At 42.3% G+C, this 23,743-nt stretch overlaps 1 protein-coding gene and 1 long non-coding RNA gene across 3 annotated transcripts in view; one reads left to right on the forward strand and one right to left on the reverse strand.

Annotated features, from left to right (window-relative positions):
* swsap1 (SWIM-type zinc finger 7 associated protein 1) overlaps nt 1-19,115 on the forward strand; it is a 45,459-nt gene extending 26,344 nt beyond the window's left edge. The window contains exons 1-2 of one of the 2 annotated variants that reach the window (XM_008103772.3): nt 16,390-16,623; nt 17,570-19,115. In XM_008103772.3, the coding sequence (XP_008101979.1) occupies nt 16,390-16,623; nt 17,570-18,121 (786 nt within the window). In that variant the 3' untranslated portion in view covers nt 18,122-19,115. Of the gene's footprint in view, nt 1-16,389; nt 16,624-17,569 lie in introns of those variants that run through there. The other variant, XM_062974134.1, reaches the window with a different exon arrangement.
* Nucleotides 744-16,250, reverse strand: LOC134297143 (uncharacterized). Its single transcript, XR_010003906.1, has 4 exons — nt 16,129-16,250; nt 10,956-11,662; nt 4,259-4,400; nt 744-2,481 (listed from the first exon to the last, which is right to left on the reverse strand). It is a non-coding gene; the product is annotated as an uncharacterized LOC134297143 (long non-coding RNA).
* Nucleotides 19,116-23,743: the final 4,628 nt, after the last annotated feature.

Here is a 23,743-nt window from a genome sequence, read left to right on the forward strand (position 1 = left end):
TGTCTGGAAGGGCTCTCAGAAGGTAGAAACCAAAAAAGAAAAGTTTAAATAGAAAGATAAAAAATAAGAAAGAATTTATTGACATTAAGAGTGGTGCAGCAATGGTACCAATTGCCTAGAAATTTAGTTTAGTTGGAGATCCTGAGGTTGGACTAGATGGCACCAGTGGACCTCTATAATTCTGTGCTAGAAGTTCTCAGTGGGCATGAAATCAAGAATATTAAATAAGATCAAATAAAAGGAAGCAGGGAACTCTAGTGCCATAAGTTGTCAGCTTTTTAAAAATATCTCTTTGCTTACTGTGCTTTTAATAGCTGTTGGGTCTGCAGATATTAAATCAGTGGTTGTGTTTACCTATAGGGCTTGAAAAGTGTCACCAGCTCATTTCTGCTTATCAAGATATTGCTAAAAATACAGTAGCATGCCAGGTGGATATGTTTCCCTAAGATATTTGTAATCAGAACTGAGAAAATTGTAAAATCATAGACAAGAGAATAACAATTAAAAAAATATAGTTAACCAATGTTATTAGGTCATGCATTCAGATGTACAGAAGCTCAAGTATCTTCAGGTAAACCCAAATGACAAATCCCAGAATTCCACAGCATTGAACCATGACAGTTAAAGCAATATCAAACCGCATTAATTTGACAGTGTAAATGCAACTTGAGTTATTCTTATTAAAACTATTTTCTCGCAGTTCACTCATTTACTCTGACTGTCAAGGACAGGACGCCACAAGATCAAAGATAACAGAGTTTATTGGATTTACAGAACTCAAAATGCCCGTAAAAGACAAGGGCAAGGCAACTTTAGCCTTTAAAAACAAAAAGGGGCAAGAAAAACGTTCAAAAGATAAACCGGATTAAACCGGAGTTTAGTCAGTCAGTAGCCTTTATTTCGGTCAACAAACCATTGGCTAGGATCAAGTTATAGTACAGATGTAGTACAGATCAAGTACAGATGGAATACAGCATTTGAGTAATTTATGACAATTGCATTTGACTTATGGTTAATAACAGGTATGTACAAACTCTATTGGCTATTTGACTAACTTTATAATCTAAAACAAAAACTGTTTGCAGATTAGTAAACTGTCCCCTAGATATTCTTTGTTATACTCTCAACACTTACAGATTTTTCATGAAGCACTTGCGGCTTTTTGCCGCTGAAAAGAGAAATTTAGCCACCTGCTCCGTTATCCTTTTGTCAAAGTCAGACAGTAAATAACTGCGGTACCAATTTAGGGTTCTTCCTGGCCATTTAGTGAGTAGAGGTGATATTAACCTTAATCTATCATCTTTGTAAATTGTACAAATAAAAAGTACATGTATAACAGTTTCGACATTTCCCTCCCCGCAAGGGCATGCTCTGTGTTCGTATTTAATGCCTTTGTATCTGCCCTCTAGTATGGCTGATTTGAGTGCATTGAATCTGGCCCAGCTAAAAGCAAGGCGAAACTTTGGTATATTTAAGTTTTCTAGATATTTAGCACCTCCCATAGAATTAAATGTTAGGCCTAGAGTCAATGGGGAGCATGTAGAGCGCGCCTGAGTCATTGAGGTTTGTTTGTCTATGTCACTAATTCGCTCTGCTAAGATCTTCACAGTCTTTTTATACTCGAAACCCCTCAGTATATTCTCTGAAAGCCCCAATTGCCTAAACTTCTCATTTAATGCTTTGATTTGGTGGGATTTGAAGAGGTCTTTTTGAATCAAATATATATATCCTGCTTCAGTGATCTCCTTCGGTAGCATAGATACACCACAATGGTCCCCGGTGACCGGTAGGGAGATTAAAAGTTTGATTTCATCACTGAAAAACGGTAAAGCCCCAGGCCCAGATCAAATAGCCCCCGAACATCTAAAAAACAACATATCATGGTGGACAGCCTTTCTGGCCCCCCTCTTCACACACATTAACCGCACAGCCCTAATTCCTGCCCCGTGGTCAAAATCTATTATAATCCCAATTTATAAAAAAGGGGACAAAAACGACCCAGCAAACTACCGTCCCATCAGCCTGCTCTCGGTGGTGGGAAAACTTTATTCTCGCCACTTATATAACAGGCTCCTAGACTGGTTGGACTCCGAAAAAAGATAAACCGGATTAAACCGGAGTTTAATCCGGGTAAAATCAAAACAGCTTGCTTCAGCCTGGGGATAAACAAACAGAAGCTGGGAAACAAAGAGTTCAAAAGAATGCAACTAATTGGCAGCAGATGCCTCTCTGCTGCCAGCACTATGTTTTGAGTAACTAGGAGTCACTCCTTCACACAGCAAGGCAAATTTCCAATACAAACTCAGCAGCCAAGGATTGAAGCAGTAGCGTAGTCCCAGTTCGTTCCGTAGGTCGAGAGGCAGAATCAGACGTTTGTAGTTTTCCAAGTTCAATAGGAGAAAGCGAGCCCGTAGTCAGTTTTCAGTCCGTAAATCCAGAGTAGCAGATGGCGTCCGTCAAGAAGACGACGGAAGGTCAAAGCTATTGAGATTAAGCAGAGGTTTGCACAAACAAAAGCCCACACAATTCCTCCCGCCGTCTGAACCCAAATTCCAAAACAACTTACGTATCAGCACACGAAAACACACCAGTCTTCAGGAAAGCGTCCCACACAGATCCCAAGCGTTCGTCCAGATTACCTTGCCCAACGCAATTTGCAATTGCTCCCAAGCCTCATTTTATGCCAGTTACAAATCCTCATCACTATCAGCTGCCCTCCTTAACCCGGGCGTTTCCTCATCACTTTCCTCATCAGAGCTGGAACACCTCTGACTACGCCCCACAGCATCCCCAGCTGTGGATCCCGTCCCATCCCTCCAGCTCGTCCACGGGTCTAATCCTGAAGGTCCCCATTCATCTTCCATCCCATTATTGCCAGTGGCACCCAACTCCTCCCTCACCCGAGTCCAATCCATCTCATCCTCCTCCGAGCTAACCAGCTCTTCCTCCATTCTCTCCGTGAACCCCTCAAAAGACTCTTCGTCAGATGGTTCTGCAAAGATATCTCGCAGCCTCTTTCTTTCTCGCTCCTCGAGAGTATCTGACTCTCGAGGAGTCTTACGTCCACGTCTGCCAGAAGCAGAGCCATGAGGCTCAATCATAACACTGACAGTGAACAAATGGAATTTACCAAAGTAGAGAGCAGATAATAATACTGGCAGTCTCCGAGTTACAAACATCTGACTTATAAATGAGTCATAGTTACAAACGGGGATGAGACATCAAGTGGTAGAAATCTACCCCTTGGAAGAGAAATCCACTCCTGAAAAAGTTATAATGGGAAAAGGTGTCTCCATTGAAGCTTATCACCAATCCTTGTTTCCACAAGCTCAATTTTTCAAAATTCAGTTCTCATAGGGACAGAAAGGGAGATGCACAGACAGCAAAACAAACACCACGGCATTGTTAACCCTTCTCTATATTATCCAAAGCTAATATATATATAAATGTACCAGTTCCGACTTACAAACAAATTCAATTTAAGAACAAACCTACAGAACCTATTTTTTTTATAACCTGGGGATTCACCGTAGAAGGTAAGGGCTGAGTTAGCATTGTAGGGACCATAAGCCAGAAAATAGTAAACTATTGCCTATATAGCTTTGCATATATCATATAGCCTTAATATAGATAATATAAGCACTTTGTATGAACCAAAGTAGTATGCGCAACACAGGGCCTGTGCCCCCTCCCTTCCTGTGGGCTGGTGCCTTCCTTCAGGAAGTTCCAGAGAGAGAAGAAAGCTCAGAGTAAACAAGTTAGGTCATTGATATCACTTGTGCCAAGTAGGTATGGAAGGTGAGGAAGACCCTCAGCCATTGGTCAATTCTAGATAAGGCCGAGATATAAAATTCTTTGTTGGCTGCAACATGCTTTGCCATTTGCATTGTACAGCCCTCTGGAGTATGTACAGCTGTCCGCCTTCTCATAGCTATGTGAAAATAAACTTTGCTTTTTGCATCTCTCACGAGACTGAATTTCTCTGCCTGATTTGCCTCCTGAGCCAGGACCCTTTGAAGGTAATTGTCTTACAGCATAACAGCTATCCTAAGTGAAGTATGAAATTATGATTCAGCCCAGAGCCAATCACTATGGCAAGGATAAGAATACTCAGGTATTGTTGAAGCAGCATTTCTGTTTAAAAAGTAATGCCCAGGAACATTTTGACTGAAGAACACTTATAACCACAGGAGAAAGAGCTGGGTTGTCGGTGGAGTTACTGGTGGAGAATCATTCTTCGACCCCCATCAGCACTGACCTTTTAATGCAGTTTGAAGCTAGTGGCCAGACAACAAACACCATAAAAGCATGCGGAAGATAGGGCCTTCCTTGTAGGAGTGCTGTCTGGCTGTCCAGAAAATCCAGTCAAGGACCAAGAGAGTCTCAGGTTCTGTTATGCCCTGCAATGGAGAGAAGAAGAAAAAACAACCCTCTCTCACTCGTAGCCTTGTATTCATTCTCTCCATGAACTCCTTCAATGCACAACAGATGGCAAGAGTTTGTGCACAGCTCCCTGTCTCCGCACAGGCAAGCGAAGGGACAGATGGTGGCACCGGCCCGCTGAAAGCACCAGCGTTTAGTAGCTGCTAAATATTTTAATTAACCCCCTTGGTGCCTGCCTCTTATGTCTCCAAATGACTTTTGAAACCCAAACTCAGGGAAGCCAGACAAACAACGTATTGGCACAGCAGTTCATGTATTCATCCCCAGAAAGAACAGTGAGAAATCCCTCAAAATGTCAGACAGGGGAGGAAGAAGTGGCGGAAATCCCTCTGCCAAGCAGAATTATAACATTGAGGGATGTTTAGCTTGGGAAGAAGACAATGCAGGTGTAAAGGGATAAAACTATAGAAGGAAGAAAATGAATAGATGCTGCTTTATTAATAACTAGCTTGGGGGCCCGGCGGTGCCCGGGTTATTTGAGAATGGAATTGTTTGCCTTTGTTCCAAGTTTAGTCTCAATCCAGTGTCAGTTGTCTTCAATTGGTATGGGTGAACTACAACTCCCATATGTAAGTCCATGGTCCATCCCCCTCCAAATAGCACCAGGATGTAAAGTAGGTCATGGGGACGCAATGTGTCAAGTTTGATCTTGATCAGTCATTGGTGTGGGTTGCAGTGGTCTGAGGAAGTGAGTGAAGGTACTGTAAATCCCATCTTCCCAGGTCAGTTGTTTCCTCAAACGGCAGGAGGACTTAAAGCTGGCCACATTGCACTTGTGTGTCAAGTTTGGTACAGTTTCATCATTCATGGGCATCACAGTGGTCTGTGGGAGGTGAATTGGATGAAGGTACTGGAAATCCCATCATCCTTGGTGCATTCTTCTGCAAACCACACCAGGACATAAATTGTGTCACATTGCACCTGTGTGTCAAGTATGGTACTGTTTCATCTTTCATGGGTATCACAGTGGTCCATGGGAGGTGAATTGGGTGAGGGTACTGCAAATCCCATCATCCATGGCCCACCCTGTGCCAAACTGGATCAGGGCGTAAAGGGGGCCACATTGCACCTGTGTGTCAAGTATGGTACAGTTTCATCATTCATGGGAATCACAGTGGCCTGTGGGAGGTGAATTGGATGAAGGTACTGCAAATCCCATCGTCCTTGGCCCATCCTCCCCCAAACTGCTGCAACATATAAAGTGTGTCATTTGGGATATATATACCAGATTTGGTTCAGTTCTGTCATATGTAGCAGTTGCTGTGGTCTCAAGAAGCGAGTGAAGGTACTGCATGTCCCATCTGTGTGCCAAATTTGGTCCAGTTCCGTCACTGGTGGGCATCGCAGTGGTCTGTGGGAATCGTAGCAATTGAAAGTACTACATATCCCATCACCCATGGTCCATCATCCTGCAAACGGCACCAGGACATAAAGCGCATCATGGGGTAGACTCTCTGGAATTGTGGGAGTTGGAGTCCAAAACACCTGCCCAAGTTGGCCCATGCCTGGTTTAAAGACCCCAAAGGCCATCTAGTCGAACCCCTTTCTGCCATGGAGGAAGACACCATCCAAGCCTTCCCGACAGATGGCCATCTAGTCATAAATACGATTGGGAGATAGAGAGAGTCCTAGATTTGAAAGGGGTCTCTGAAGGTCATCCAGTCCAGCCCCTTCTGCTGTAAAGGAAGACACCATCCAAGCCCTCCTGACAGATGGCCATCCAGTCATACATACGATTGGGAGATAGATAGAGTCCTAGATTTGAAAGGGGTCTTTGAAGGTCATGCAGTCCAGCCCCTTCTGCCACAAAGGAAGAGACCATTCAAGCCCTCCCGACAGAAGGTCATTCCAACCATACATACCATTGAGACATTTATTTATTTATGTATTTATTTAATTCTGATATTTCTCCCCCGCCTTTCTGCAATGGACCCAAAGTGGCTTGCAAGGTCATTAAGCCACGTGCTAACATCCACCATATAAATAAAACATAATAGCAGGGTTCAGTGGGGCAGGTGAACTACAACTCCCATATGCAAGTCCATCATCCATGGTCCATCCCACTCCAAACAGGGCCCGGATGTATAGTAGGCCATGGGGACTGTATGTGTCAGGCCTGTTAGAGTGAGTAGGCCAAAGCCTGCTCTGTGGTAGTTTTTTGCCTCAGTAAAAACTGGGGGGGGGGGGGGGGGGGGGAGTAAACGATCCTTAAAAGGAAAGAATAAAAAGATAGTCATTATTTTCTCTTTAGTCTGCTGTGAATAGTATTTACGTACTGCCGCCTTACCTTGTTGAAGGAGAGTGCTGTATCCAAAAGACACAGGCAAAAGCTGCTCTGTTTGGAACCATGTGGAACAGGGAAGATGGCTGCCTCTTTTGCGGCCTAGCACAATGGAGCCAGGCTGCAAGGCCTGAAACGTGTTAGCAAAATGATCAAAGGAGGCTTGGATTGGGGCTTTGGGGGCTAGAAGTGTTCATAGGCATATCGTTAAAAAGATAATAACAATGTTCTCTGCTGTCTTTTGAGGCAAGTAGGGCCTTACAAAGAAGTTGAAAGCTGAGGCAAGATGGCGTCTTCCTTTTCGGCCTAGCAGCGAGGGGCCAGCCTGGAAGGCCTTAAACATGTCAGCAGAGGGGCCAAAGGGGGCCATCCATTGTCAGTGGGTTCATGGGGTGATGTGTGTCAGGTTTGGTCCAGGTCCGGCCTTTCTGGTGGTGGCAGTGGTGTTTTGGATTACCAAAGTGTAAGCCGAGGCTACCAAAGTGTAGGCCGAGGCTGTTAACTCTCCCAGAGCTAGCATCGTTCTGAGGAGAGAAGTAGGCTGAACGAAGCCAGTTGGTAGTAGTTTTTCCCTCAGCGATCCCAGTGGCCTGTGAAAGTGGCGGCCAATCAGAGCTGGCCCATATTCCGGCTGGCCAATTAGAAAGCTGATCCATATTCTGCGAGGCCAATCAAAACGCGAGCACATATTCCGCCAGGCCAATCAAAACGCTGATACATACTCCGATTTCACTTTTATTATATACTAGCTTGGGGTCCCGGCGGTGCCTGGGTTATTAGTAGACGGCATTGAGTTGTTTGGGGATGTGAGGAAATATCACTTAAGTTTGGTCCAGATCCGTCATCAGCTGGGTTCACTGCTGTCTGTATAAGGGTGAACTACAACTCCCAGAGCCAAAGATCAATCACCCCAAAACCATACCTGTATGCACAGTTCGGCATGATAGGGCTGTGTGCCAAGTTTGGTCCAGATCCGAAGTCGGCTGGGTTTATATAGTTAATATAAGGGTGAACTACAACTCCCAGAGCCAAAGGAGAATCATCCCGAAACCCTGCCTGTATGCTCAGTTGGACATGATGAGGCAGTGTGCCAAGTTTGGTCCAGATCCAAAGTTGGCTGGGTTCAGTGCTGTCTATATAAGGGTGAACTATAACTCCCAGAGCCAAAGGACCTAGCAACCCGAAAGATAGTTGCATCTATCAAGTAGGAAATAAGGTACCACTTATAAAATGGGGAGGCAAATCTAACTCATTTATGACGTTGGAATGAGGAAGTGCCGTCACAGTGGATGATCTCTCGGTTCTATGTGTTTATGTATATAATGTGATCCGCCCTGAGTCCCCTTCGGGGTGAGAAGGGCGGAATATAAATACTGTAAATAAATAAATAAATAAATAAATAATGTTGCCTAAGTACCTGATGTTGCCTGGGTTCATTTGGTAAGGATATATATTAGAAATATGCATTTTTAGATTTTGGATTTTAAGAATAAAGCTATTAGAAAATGCATAATCATATAAACAGAACCATTTATATACAGTAGAGTCTCACTTATCCAACATAAACGGGCCAGCAGAATGTTGGATAAGCGAATATGTTGGATAATAAGGAGGCATTAAGGAAAAGCCTATTAATCATCAAATTAGGTTATGATTTTACAAATGAAGCACCAAAACATCATGTTAGACAACAAATTTGGCAGAAAAAGTAGTTTAATACGCAGTAATGCTATGTAGTAATTACTGTATTTATGAATTTAGCACCAAAATATCATGATATATTGAAAACATTGACTACAAAAATGTGTTGGATAATCCAGAACGTTGGATAAGCGAGTGTTGGATAAGTGAGACTCTACTGTATATATAAACAGATCACATTATATACATATAGGGCAAACATTCAATGCCCATATACACACAGAACCGAGATAGAGCCAGATGCAGAGGCAATTTAACCTTCTCCTGAGGGGATGTTCGATTCTGGCCACAGGGGAGAACAGCTGCTTCATCATCCACTGTGACGGCACTTCCTCATTCCAACATTGTAAATTAGTTAAATTTGCCTCCCCACTTTATAAGTGGTACCTTATTTCCTACTTGATGTGGTGCTACTTCCATCAGCCCAAGATCAACCTATTTACGTACTGCCTCCTGACCTTGTTGAAGGAGAGTGCTGTATCCAAAAGACACAGGCAAAAGATGCCCTGTTTGCGGCCTAGCACAATGGAGCCAGGCTGCAAGGCCTGAAACGTGTTAGCAAAATGATCAAAGGAGCCTTGGATTGGGGCTTTGGGGGCTAGAAGTGTTCATAAGCATATCGTTAAAAAGATAATAACAATGTTCTCTGCTGTCTTTTGAGGAAAGTAGGGCCTTACAAAGAAGTTGAAAGCTGAGGTAAGATGGCGTTCTCCTTTTGGGCCATCAGCATGGGGCCAGCCTGGAAGGCCTTAAACATGTCAGCAGAGGGGCCAAAGGGGGCCATCCGTTGTCAGTGGGTTCATGGGGTTACGTGTGTCAAGTTTGGTCCAGGTCCGGCCTTTCTGGTGGTGGCAGTGGTGTTTTGGATTACAGAAGTGTAGGCTGAAAGCTGTTACCTGTCCCAAAACTAGCATCATTCTGAGGAGAGAAGTAGGCCGAACAAAGCCAGTTGGTAGTAGTTTTTCCCTCAGCGATCCCAGTGGCCTATGAAAGTGGCGGCCAATCACAAAGCTGGCATATTTCGCCCAGCCAATCAGAAAGCTGATCCATATTCCGCCAGGCCAATCAAAACGCGAGCACATACACCGCCCGACCAATCAAAACGCTGATACAAACATACAAACATTCACTTTTATTATATATATAGATATAGATATAGATAAGATATAGATAGATATAGATAGATATAGATATAGATATAGATGTTCCTATTAAATAAGCAGGTAAAAAAATGTGCTTAAGCAAGCAGAAGTTTAGCACGTCCTGACCCCCCCCCCTTCCATGTAAAAGTAAACCCCAAAATTATTTCTGGCTCAGCATAGTAAATGAATTTTACATCTACACTGTAAATGCAGTTTCACATCACTTTGACTACCACGGCTCAATGGCATTTGTAGTTTGCGGAGGCACCAGCACTCTTTGACAAAAAAGATTGAAGATGTTGTAAAACTGAAGCCGAAATTCAGCTACCTACTAAAGAGTGGGCTGAGATTCCACCCCTTTGCCTTGCAGACCAGATCAACAAACAAGTTGGGTGGCTCTCCAGTTGTTTTGGACTCTAGCTTCCAGAATCCCTGGCCATTGGACAAGTGGGAAAGAGCTTCTGATAGGTGGCAGCTTAAATATCTGGAGGACAAGAAGTGGGACACCTCTGATCGAGTGCTAATTGTCTGTAGGGTAGTTGTCTAATACGTATGCCTACAGCGGTGATTGATAGCAGATACTCAGGCACTCCTTTGGCTCTTCATCTCTGTGTTTGTGGGGCCCTGAAAATTGAGGATTTGCCTCATATTTGTTCTCCTCTTTGTATTTTGAGCCAAGAACTAAAATCCTGGGGTCTATTCTGTACCTTCTACAATCCAACATGGTTTCGGAAAATATGGCCAATACTAACCCTATGGTTACTCCCAAGGTGTCTCTTCTTGCACCGGCAGCATTGAAAATCCGGACAAGATTAATTGCTGATATTGCAGTCAACTGTTCTGGGGATGGGTTGCTGTGAGTCTTTCGGGTTGTATGGCCATGTTCCAGAAGTCTCTCTCCTGACATTTCGCCCACATCTGTGGCAGGCATCCTCATAGGTTGTGAGGTACCTTTGAGGATGCCTGCCACAGATGTGAGTGAAACATCAGGAGAGAAAGTTTCTGGAACATGGCCATACACCCGAAAGACTCACGGGAACCCAGTGATTCTGGCCATGCAAGCCTTTGACAATACATTGTTCTGGGGATGCTTTTATCTAATCATAGTGTAGTTATCTATATCCAATGTATTTCTTGCTTACATTTTAATAATACTGAATTTTACTTAGTTTTTAACTATGCAGGAGCTAGTTCATATAGTAATAACAATAATAGAAGCATAGAAGGGCCCTATACTACACAGACTACACACAGAAGCCATTGAAATCCAGAAGAATGTGGACTCAGGGTGGATTACAGAACACACATACAGCAAGCATGTAATGTCATTATAAAATTAACAAGGACAGACAATACACAAACAGAGATAAAGGCATTTGCCAACTTACTTCTGGCATCTTGGAGGCTGTGCTCAATTCCAACCATGGGGGGAGGGGTGCTGTTGCTCCATCTTCCATGCTGAGGAGCTTTTGTTGTCCTTAGACGTCCTCACGATCGATGTCCTTAAGGGTACCTTTTATTACCTCCCCACTAAAAGCGGTACCTATTTATCTACTAGATTTTTTTTATCTGCTAGGTGGGCAGGTGACCCAGGGCTGACGGTGAGTGCTCACCCCAACCTTTTGATCGGCACAATTTTCTGCAGCACAGCAGTTTAGTCCTGTGCATCTTGCCATAGATTTAGGTAGCATTTTAATGGTTTAGAGGTAGTATTTTAATGGTGTATTTCGTACTGTATTTAATAATCTGGTTTTCATGTATTTATGTTTTTGCTGTGTGTGAAAGACCTATGGTTTAAACATTAAATAAACTACCTAGCTAATGTGTATTGGAAGAGGAGGAGTTTTCCAAAGTCTGGAGCCTTTCCTGCCAGAGTGCTGATGGCTCACCAAACTGCTATGCTATTCCATAGCATTAAATCAAGGAAGTTAAAGCAGGGCCAAATTGCATTAAGTGGACAGTGTGTAGACCAGGAATCCTCAACCTGCGGTCCTCTGTCTGTTTGGGCCTCCAACTCCCAGAAGTCCTAATTGGCTTGTTCAATAGTCAGGATATCTCATTATATTTGTCTTTGCAAATGCAGGTATTCCAAAATCTGAAATCCAAAATAGTCCATTAGTCCCACGCATTTTGGATAGCCCATACTAAGGCCCCTTCTACACAGCTGTATAAAATCCAGATTATATTCTTTGAACTGGATTATCTGGCAGTGTAGACTCAGGGCCCATCCACACAGCCATGTAACCCAGAACATCAAGGTGGAAAAATCTCACAATATATGCTGTTATCTGAGTACACATTGCCATATATTCCAGTTCAAAGCAGAAAATATGGGATTTTATTAAACTGGAAGGGGCCTCAGAGAATCCAGCCCAAAATAGATAATGTGGATTATCTGACTTGATATTCTGAATTATATGGCAGTGTAGAAGGCCTCTAAGGCCCCTTCTACACCGCCATATAAAATCAAGATTATCTTCTTTGGACTGGATTATATGGCAGTATAGTCTCATATAATAATAATCATCATCATCTTTATTTATAACCACCCTATTTCCCCGAAGGGACTCAGGGTGGTTTCCACACAAAAAAAGTGGCAAACATGCAATGCCATAATGAAAACAAACAAATCAAATCAAACCAATAAACAACATCAATGTAAATTTATAATAACTAACCAAAAAGTAAGTAGATTTGAGGCAAAATAAAATAATTAGTTAAAAAGCATAATAAAATCTCAACAAACACATTTACTTCATAATAAATTCTCACCACTAAAATGCATTAAATTATAAAATGGTTTACAACCACCAACAGAGCCAAGGTGGGTCTGCAGCATCCAACGAGGTTGTATATTAGGATGTTCCAGTCATATAATCCAGTTCAAAGCAGATAATCTGGATTATATAGCAGTGTAGGACCCTTCCACACAGCCATATAACACAGAATATCAAGGCAGATAATCCACAATATCTGCTTTGAACTGGGTTACCTGAGTCTGTAATAAATAATAATAAAACTTAAGTAATATCTCCCCTATCTCCCCGAGGGGACTCAGGGCGGTTTACAACAGATATTAGAAGCTGAACAAAGACAAAAAATAACCAACCCCCCAAATCCCAAAAACAAATTCATATCTACATCAAAAAATAGTAACACATTATACTGAAGTATTACTGGGAATATTATATGATATATAATACACAATTATATTATTATATTTATTGTATTATTATATCACAATATATAATACCACTACCAGTGCATTATACTATTAGTATTATGTAATATATTGTACCATACCATAAGTTGTAGTTTATACATTGTATTACGTTATTAATACAGTAGAGTGTTACTTATCCAACGTTCTGGATTGTGCAACGCATTTTTGTAGTCAATGTTTTCAATGCATTGTGATATTTTGGTGCTAAATTCGTAAATACAGTAATCACTACATAGCATTAATGTGTAATGAACTACTTTTTCTGTCAAATTTGTTGTATAACATGATGTTTTGGTGCTTAATTTGTAAAATCATAACCTATTTTGATGTTTAATAGGCTTTTTCTTAATCTCTCCTTATTATCCAACATATTCGCTTATCCAACATCCCGTTTATGTTGGATAAGTGAGACTCTACTATATTACATACAATATACCGGCACTATAACATTAGAATATTATTATTTCTATATATTATTACTAGCTGTGCCCGGCCACGCGTTGCTGTGGCGAAGTATGGTGGTATGGGAAATAAAGTATTGAGGAATTGGTGGTAGTTAAGGTCAAGGGTAAAGGTTTTCCCCAGACATTAAGTCCAGTCGTGTCTTACTCTGGAGGTTGGTGCTCATCTCCATTTCTAAGCCGAAGAGCCGGCGTTGTCCGTAGACTTCTCCAAGGTCATGTGGGATGACTACATGGAGCGGCGTTACCTTCCCGCCGGAGCAGTACCTATTGATGCACTCACATTTGCATGTTTTCGAACTTCTGGGTTGGCAGAAGCTGGAGCTAACAGTGGGGGCTCTCTCCGCTCCCCCAATTCAAACCTGTGGCCTTTCAGTCCAGAAGTTCAGCAGCTCAGCGCTTTAACACGCTGCGCCATCAGGGGATATTATTTCCTAAAGGTTGTGAATAAACAATATTTCTGATTGGTTTTTTTTGTTTGTTGGAGGCAAGTATGAATGCTGCAATTAGGAAAAATGATTAGGATGTAATGGCCTTGCAGCTTTAAAGCCTGGCTGTTTCCTCCCTGAGTGAATTTTTTGTTGGGAGGTGTTAGCTGGCCCTGATTGTTTCCTGTCTGGAATTCCCTTGTTTTCAGAGTGGTGTTGTTTGCGATATTTTATGTGTTTCTACTGTCTGTGGCCCTGAGAAAACAGGATTTTCCAGACTTTGATGATGGGAATACTTTGTTGGGAGGTGTTAGCTGGCCCTGATTGTTTCCTGTGTGGAATTCCCCTGTTTATTTACTGTCCTGGTTTTAGAGATTATATTGTTCTGCATTATTCTATCCCAGTAATTATTTCATATTAAAAAAGAATCTCACTTATCCAACATTCGCTTATACAATGTTCTGGATTATCCAACGCAGTCTGCCTTTTCATAATCAATGCTTTTGTAGTCAGTGTTTTAAATTCATTGTGATATTTTAGTAGTAAATTTGTAAATACAGTAGAGTCTCACTTATCCAACACTCGCTTATCCAACGTTCTGGATTATCCAACACATTTTTGTAGTCAATGTTTTCAATATATCATGATATTTTGGTGCTAAATTCATAAATACAGTAATTACTACATAGCATTACTGCGTATTAAACTACTTTTTCTGCCAAATTTGTTGTCTAACATGATGTTTTGGTGCTTCATTTGTAAAATCATAACCTAATTTGATGATTAATAGGCTTTTCCTTAATGCCTCCTTATTATCCAACATATTCGCTTATCCAACATTCTGCTGGCCCGTTTATGTTGGATAAGTGAGACTCTACTGTACAGTACAGTAGAGTCTCACTTATCCAACATAAACGGGCCGGCAGAACGTTGGATAAGCGAATATGTTGGATAATGAGGAATTAAGGATAACTCTATTAAACATCAAATTATGATTTTACAAATTAAGCACCAAAACATCATGTTAGACAACAAATTTGTCAGAAAAAGTAGTTCAGTACACAGTAATGCTATATAGTAATTACTGTATTTATGAATTTAGCACCAAAATATCACGATATATTGAAAGCATTGACTACAAAAATGTGTTGGATAATCCAGAACGTTGGATAAGCGAGTGTTGGATAAGTGAGACTCTACTGTAAATACTACATAGCATTACTGCGCATGGAACTACTTTTTCTGTCAAATTTGTTGTATAATATGATGTTTTGGTGCTTAATTTGTATAACGATTACCTAATTTGATGTTTAATTGGCTTTTCCTGAATCCCTTCTTATTATCCAACATATTCACTTATCCTGCCGGCCTGTTTACGTTGGATAAGTGAGACTCCACTGTATATTTCTAATCTTATATTATCTGCTCAGAACTGGATTATCTGAGGCTCCTTCTTCACAGCTGTATAAAATGCACACTGAAGTGGATTATATGGTAGTGTGGAGTCAAGATAATCCAGTGCAAAGCAGATAATATAAGATTATAAATGGGTTATATAGCTGTGTGGAAGGGCCTTGGGTCTACACTGTCATATAATCCAGTGCAAATTAGATAATCTGTGGAAGAAGCCTAAGTGAGGCCTAAATCTGACTGTCCCCTAACTGAAACCTGGCTGTCCCTTGGTTGCTAGGCAACCAAGTGGGCAGAGATTAGCCCTCTAAACTGGCAGCAATTGGATAAAAAAAATTATTGCTCTCCCTCTAATTAGGACTTTATTTTTCTTTTCTTTTTGTTGTATCAACCTTGAGGCGTGGATGATGGGTTGTGTTGTCAAATTTTGAGGTTGGGGGGCCTGTACTTTTGTTGTTTTGTGAATTGCCGTGATGCCATCACTCTTTTATATACAGTAGAGTCTCACTAATTCAAGCCTCGCTTATCCAAGCCTCTGGATAATCCAAGCCATTTTTATAGTCAATGTTTTCAATATATCATGATATTTTGGTGCCAAATTCGTAAATACAGTAATTACAACATAACATTACTGCGTATTGAACTACTTTTTCTGTCAAATTTGTTGTATAACATGATGTTTTGGTGCTTAATTTGTAAAATCATACCCTAATTTGATGTGTAATAGGCTTTTCCTTAATCCCTCCTTATTATCCAAGATATTCGCTTATCCAAGCTTCTGCCGGCCCGTTTAGCTTGGATAAGTGAGACTCTACTGTATATAGATATTGTACATATTGAGGGACTCCCGAGTGATGCTGCAGTCTCCGCTGTCAGATATAATCCAGTTCAATGTGGATTTTATACAGATGTGTGGAAGGGGCCTTAGATAACTCCAAAGACTTTGTCCGGATTATGTTTAGAAAGTTTTTATCTTGGGGCATTGATGTTATGTTAGACTACTGTATTTTTAAATTCAATGAAATATTGATATCCTGACCTGTAGCCATGGATCTGGAACATTAAACAAATTGACAAGTTCAAACAAGACCATTTCAAATCAGGTTGAGGATGCTTGAAGAAGACTCTCTCAAGACCACTCGAGACGCGCTTTGGCCTTCCTCCCTCCGTCCCTTGAGAACGTTTCGAACGCGGACGGGAACGCCCACTCTGACTCCCCATTGGCTCACTCCAGGGTTTCCTCTCCGCGACGGCCTCTGATTGGTTGTGGCGCAGCAATCCCGACTCTTTCTGAGTGTCCATGGCGGGCGCGCTGTTGTCGGCGCTGCTGGGCGTCGTTCCCGGGGCTGCTTCCCAGCAGAGGCGGCCCTTGGTGGTGCTGGGCCCCGAGGCTTCTGGCCGCTCGGCGCTGCTCTTCCGGGCGGCGCTGCTTGCCTCCGGCGTGGCCGCGGCTCCGGCCTCCGTGATGTTCCTGGCGCCGCGGCCCTTGCAGCGCCTGCCTTGCGCTGGAGGCCTCGACGCCGTCGCGATGCAGGTGCGAAACGACGGGGAAGGGGACAAGCCCGTGATCTCCCCCAAACATTACTCTTACAGGTGTTCGGGACTTCAACTGCCAGAATTCCCGGCTGTTAGCCCAGCCGGGTGGGAATTATGGGAATTAAAGTCCTCTCAATAATAATAATTTGTGATACGAAATCCAGCATATCTATCTTATTTGCTATGTCATAATAAAATAATAATAATAACACAACACACCAGACATCACAGTTGTGGAAAAGAAAAAGGTTTGGATCATTGATGTTGCCATCCCAGGTGACAGTCGCATTGACGAAAAACAACAGGAAAAACTCAGCCGCTATCAGGACCTCAAGATTGAACTTCAAAGACTCTGGCAGAAACCAGTGCAGGTGGTCCCGGTGGTGATGGGCACACTGGGTGCCGTGCCAAAATATCTCAGCCGGCATTTGGAAACAATAGACATTGACAAAATTACGATCTGCCAACTGCAAAAGGCCACCCTACTGGGATCTGCGCGCATCATCTGAAAATACATCACACAGTCCTAGACACTTGGGAAGTGTTCGACATGTGATTTTGTGATACGAAATCCAGCATATCTATCTTGTTTGCTGTGTCATAATAAAAAAATAGAACTTTATTTATATCCCACCACAACATGTTTATCCAACAGAACCAAGCAACAGCCAGTTTTCTATGGCCCCTTCCATACTGCCTTATAATCCAAATTATCAAAGCAGTTAATCCACATTATCTGCTTTGAACTGAATTGTATGAGTCTACACTGCCACAGAATCCAGTTCAAAGCAGATTATACAGATTTTATATGGTAGTGTAGATGGGGCCTATGTCTGATATGATTTATGGATGGCCCTGGTTAGCTTAACATCTGATCCCCTCCCGTGCAGCTTCTTCATGCCCCCCATCCCAAGTCATGAACAATCTTCCTTTTCTGTCCATAGAGAATCCAGTTCCTGTACCCACCATCATCTCAGCTGCTGTTTCAGGTTTTGGCCAACCTGCAGCAGACCAGCTGCCCCATCCTAGTAGTGGTGGATGGCTTGGAGGAGTATTTGAAGAGTTGCCCTGGACCGAGTGTGGCTGCTCAGTTGGTGGCCTTGCTGCTGGACACGGTGAATCATTTCAGCCAGAAGCTCAGCCGTGTGTCTTCAGCCTGCCAGCTCCTCGTTTCCATGAAATCTCCAGGAGAAGCTGGGGAAGATGGAGGGCATTTTTCAACAGTTGAACGCTACTTCCAGGCCCAGATGTGGCTGCACCCAGAGGCAGAGGAGAGCGTAGGCCCAGCAAGCCATGGTGCCACCAAGGTGGTTAGGGCACATCTCTCCCAGCCCGGGTCTCAAGATCGAGAATGGCTGTTGAGATTTGAGCCTGAAGGCCAAATGAAGATCTCTCCACTTCCCTGCAAAAGTGAAGACAGCCGTGGCGCAGCCGCACAGAATGACACACCTGCAGAGGCTGAAGCCCAGGTATTTCTGCCTGGCTCTCAATCTTAGATCTCTGGTGATCCTTTGTTGTCTTCTTTTAAAGCAGTGGTTCTCAACCTATGGGTCCCCAGTTGTTTTGGCCTACAACTCCCAGAAATCCCAGCCAGTTTACCAGTTCTTAAAATTTCTGGGATTTGAAGGCCAACATATCTGAGGACCCACAGGTTGAGAACCACTGTTCTAGAGGAGTCCCATGGTCTACAGCAAACTTCTTCAATTTGCAGCCCTCTAGGTGTTGGGCCTCAATGAACTGCAATTCCTAGAATTCCTTAAAGTGCCATTACAGTTAAAGTAGCTTCAGATATAGGCTTTTTATAAATTACATATGATATGTGTTATATTTTATTGTTTAAGCTCAGCCAACTACCTTGGTTTTTCACATGATGCCTACCCAAACAAAGTCGTTAAACAATCATTGCCAAACATGCTTGTGCTGCTTCTCATGAAAGATCAGTATTTTCTTAGAGCATATAAAAAGATGGAAAAAAATGTACAGTAGATGGAATAAGACAGAAAGAGTCTTGAATGTTATTATTCAGGCATCAGTCTGAACACATAGGTTGCCCTGCCATGAAATATATCCTTCATCCGTCGGTCTCCCCTGATGTTTGACTACAACTCTCAGTATTTTTCATTGATGGCCATTTTAGAGGTTGTAAAATGTGTTGTTTATCCAGAGAGAAGCTTAGTATTTTTCTAATAAAACAAAAAAGTTAGGCCCAAACACAAGAAACACAATGGGTAGTAGTGATGTATCTCTCATTCCAAGTGAGAGAGATTCTTGCAGATAGGCCTCTTTAACCTGTGGCCCTCCAGGTGCTTTGGTATGTATATCTCATTCTGTATATCTCATTTGGTAATTATTCAAGTCCATGTATTATTATTATTATTGTAAGTTTGTAGGAATAGGATGTAAATTGGTGAGGTTCAAGTGAGGGAAGAAATTGGAATTATTATATATTTGTGCAGCGAAAAATCTTTCAATAAAATGCTCAAAACATAACCCACTTACATGTTCATTGATTTAATATGGAGTACAGTCCATTGGGATATTCTCCCACATCTATTGAAACAGTCGAATTCAGGGCATTTGCTAAACCTACTGAGATATATGGCCCATTTTATGGTATGAATATATTTTGCTACATGATGAGAGCTTTGTGTTCTGATTTCGCCAGGTTTTCTACTTGTATAATTGACCAGTTGGATGAGAAGTAAATACAAGATATTTTAATTGTCATATACTTCTGGGGCCGCGTTGGCACAGTGGTTTAAACAGCTAGCTGCAGAACTTGCTGACCGGAGGGTCGGCGGTTCGAATCCATGGGACGGGGTGAGCTCCTGTTGTTAGCCCCAGCTTATTCCAACCTAGCAGTTCAAAAACATGCAAATGTGAGTAGATCAATAGGTATCCCTCCAGCGGGAAGGTAACGGCGCCCCATGCAGTCATGCCGGCCACATGACCTTAGAGGCATCTATGGAAAACGCCGGCTCATGGAGATGAGCACCAAACCCCAGAGTCAGATTTGACTAGACTTAATGTCAAGGGTAAACCTTTACCTTTACTGTTCTTCTTTTGTTGCCCTGATTTGGTTTGTGTATTTGTCTTCACTGCAGACTGCTCAGGCCAGCTGCTTGGGAATTAAACTGAAAACAAGTTTGTGAATGCCTGATGTTAATCTCTGATTGCTAACCTTTGTAGACTTCAGCTCCTAAAATTTCTCAGCAAATATCCCTTATTTTGGAAGCTCTCTCTGATTGCTAACCTTTGTAGACTTCAGCTCCTAAAATTCCTCAGCAAATATCCCTTATTTTGGGAGCTGTAGTCCCGAAAAAGCTCTGGTGTATAATTCCCCAATCTCGTTATCTTGTTTTGTAATACATTATAATGATAATGATAATGATAATGATAATGATAATAATAATAATAATAATAATAATAATAATAATAATAATAATAATAGTTTCTTACCCACCTCTCCTCATGGCTCAAGGAGAAGCAAGTAAAAAAAATGCGGAAAGGACTAGTGGCCAAGCACTTCAGATTTCTGCTGGAGTGCCTTTGGTGTTCCATACTGTTATCATACCTCCCACACTGACTTGGATCCACTTGCATGTGAATCCAATTTTTGCAGGTTCCAGCTTCTCTCTATTATCTGCGCTTCTATATCCATTTAGAAACCCCTTCAAGAAGTTTGTAGTCTTGGAAGTATAATGTGCTGACAGTATTGGAGAGGGACTACTGCAAACAGGGGAGGGAATAGCTGACTATCCTATTTGCAATTAAGCAACATTCATGTGCAAGAGGATTTAGGAATCAAGCGACTGCTTTCAACACCCAGACCCATTTCTGGCGGGATTTTGAGCTTTTATCTTAAGGCAGTTCTCTTTGAGGAGTGATGTTTTAGCTTATAACTCCTATCAGCCCTAGCCTTCCTCACCAGTGGTGAGAGATTATAGACAGTTGCAGTTGGGGAAAAAAAAGACCTGAAGGGCCACAGTTACCCACCCAGTCCATATAATGCAGAGCTTGAGCGCAGTAGCAGAAGTGTGTTATCAAATGCTTTCATAGCCGGAATCACAGGGTTGTTGTGTGTTTTCCGGACTGTATGGCCATGTTCCAGAAGTATTCTCTCCTAATGTTTTGCCCACACCTATGGCAGGCATCCTCAGAGGTTGTGAGGTACATTGGAAAAACTAAGCAAGGAAGGTTTATATATCTGTGAAGGGCCAGGGTGAGAGAAAAAACTCTTGTCTATTGGAGGCCAGTGTGAATGTTGTAATTAATCACCTTGATTAGCATTAATCAAGTAGAAGTACTTGGAAGTGTCAGCAGGAACAAGCAAAATTCACAAAGCAGGAACAAGCAAAATTCTGATGAAGCCCCAAGTGTTGTCTGATGCAAAGATGTGTTTCCCCCTCTGCCTGGAAAGGAAAGCTTCCAAACATTACATTATGTTTTGAACTTTGTGTCCTGGATGTCATCCAGCCTCAGAAGGCGCCTGGCTAGTCTGCTGCTTTCCGCAATTTTGTGTGTGCGATTAACAGCTGTAGAAGGTGGTGGCTGTCATGCCGATAAGGGCTTATCACCAGCGCAAAAGCTCGGGTTGGGTCTTCTGTACTGCTGGGCTGTGAATGTGGGCATAATGTTTTTGAGTACTGGCAGGAACTTGGCTTCTTTATTTGGGCACCCCTGCCTAAACACCTTTGCTCCCTCAGGCCAAAACCCAATAATAATATCGTGGTGCATGTAGCTTCAGTAATTTCATTGCATTGAGCTCTCTTCTGTTGCTGCGAAATGTAGTCTGATGGTACCCAGATGCTGTCTTGCTAAAGTTGGACAGCTGTCACCCTCTTAAATCTGTTAGGAAGGAGCCTTCGGTGGCCTAGGGGATAAAAGTCTTGTGACTTGAAAGTTGGGTTGCTGACCATCAGGAAGAACTTCCTGACTGTGAGAGCTGTTCGGCAGTGGAACTCTCTGCCCCGGACTGTGGTGGAGGCTCCTTCCTTGGAGGCTTTTAAGCAGAGGCTGAATGGCCATCTGTCGGGGTTGCTTTGAACGTGATTTCCTGCTACTTGGCAGGGGGTTGTACTGGATGGCCCATGAGGTCTCTTCCAACTCTACTATTCTATGATTCTATGACCTGAAGGCTGCCAGGTTCAAATCCCACCCAGGGAGAGCGCGGATGAACTCCCTCTATCAGCTCCAGCTCCATGCGGGGACATGAGAAAAGCCTCCCACAAGGATGGTAAACATCAAAACATCCGGGCGTCCCCTGGGCAATGTCCTTGCAGACGGCCAATTCTCTCACTCCAGAAGCAACTCCGGTTGCTCCTGACACGAAAAAAAAAATCTGTTAGGAGGGGAATGACTCTTCTTTTTGCCTGGCTTTGAAACACATCGACCATATGGTGGATACTTTGGTCAGAAGGCCTACATCTGAGCAGACATTGGACTTTTGGTGCTTTTATAGCACAGCTAAGATTTCAAGAAAGTGGGAAAAAATATACCCACATTAGAACAACACTATAAACTTCTAGTTCCAAACTGAGGAGAGCCAAACATTCCTGTTGGTGTTTGGAATTTTTTTTTTTTTTGTGGATCCTTAATTTGTATTTGCCTAATGTTCTAACTGGAGGTCAGCTGTTGCCAACAGTGCTGTGTGGAATTTGAAGAGACACGAATGGAAGGTGAGAGGGAGAAATGTGACAATTGGAAGGCACGTTCATACCAATCCTTGTCGGGACCACCTTCCATGTGAAAACTGATGTACTTGCTGCGAACAAACATGGTGGTCTCTCCAGTCGCTTATGGATCCACCGCCAAGACCCTACACTTGGATGGCAATCATACTCGGCCATGAGTGATAGCCTATGATGATGATGAATGCTGAAACCTGGAGGGGTCTAGATTCAGTGTTAGTCTTCACACATACCCTTGCCACGATCCTGTATGATCCAACACACTACTGTGATATAACTATCACACACTGACATCCTTGCTCCCAGGACATGTTGTAGAGCAGTGGTTCTCAACTAGTGAGTCCTGAGGTGTTTTGGCCTACAACTCCCAGAAATCCCAGCCAGTTTACCAGCTGTTAGGATTTCTGGGAGTTGAAGGCCAAAACATCTGGGGACCCACAGGTTGAGAACCACTGTTGTAGAGTCACTAAATCCCCTCTGACTATTCTGTGCCTGGTGAGAGTGAAAATGAAAATGATTCCATCCTCTGCTGAGGTCCACTAAGGTCTACCAGAACTTACTTTGGATGTTTATCATATCCAATTACACTAAGTAACACGTTTATTGTTCCTGGGTAATAAATGTCAATTCCTATTTGGTTCTATCATAAAAACATGGAAAACGTTTATTAAACTGCAAAAGCTTCGTTTTTCATCTGCAGCACAGTTTGCTACAGTTTTTCAATGAATATCTCATCGAGTCTCAAACAATTCAACACAGTTTGTGACAGCTACAGTTTTGGGAGTATAATAACTAATAAATACAGCACAATTAAACAGGAATAACACTGAAAGCAGGAACAGATTTTTTTCCAAATTTTGTTACATAGTGTTATGTGGATCTAGGAAGGGACTTTACTGATGCAGAGGGAGGAAAGGATAACAAGCCCTCACATTGACAAAAAAGATGTATTCAGGCATAAAGCTGACTTACATTTGCAAATACTGCTAACAGGACGCCAGTAAGCATGTCCTTATCCAAAGGGGTAAAGAAAACATTGCATCTATATGAGCTAAGCAGCACAAAACAACTGGAAGAAGTCTTCTGTGAGAAAAATCCAGCTGGTCTATTCCATTGGAAGAATGCTACACTATTGTGTATATGCTTGACAATTGGGAGTGTTACTTCAATTTCAAGTCCGATCGTGCTGTATTTTGTTGGCTCCATACAGTCAGTCCAAGAAGGCAACAAGCAGCTAATGAGGTGGAGCTTGTCATCTCCCCAAGACTTTGACATCCAACTTCTATTTGTGTAGCAGATGTACTTTCTCACAGGAGATCGATGTGTTGATGGAGAATATTTTCTTCATGTTATATATGATATCATTAATTTGTAATTTGTATGTAGCAAAATGTGAAACATTTTTTGTTTCTGGTTTTAAAGTGTTAT

This window comes from Anolis carolinensis, chromosome 2, assembly GCF_035594765.1.
Source record: "Anolis carolinensis isolate JA03-04 chromosome 2, rAnoCar3.1.pri, whole genome shotgun sequence".
Lineage (NCBI taxonomy): Eukaryota > Metazoa > Chordata > Lepidosauria > Squamata > Dactyloidae > Anolis > Anolis carolinensis.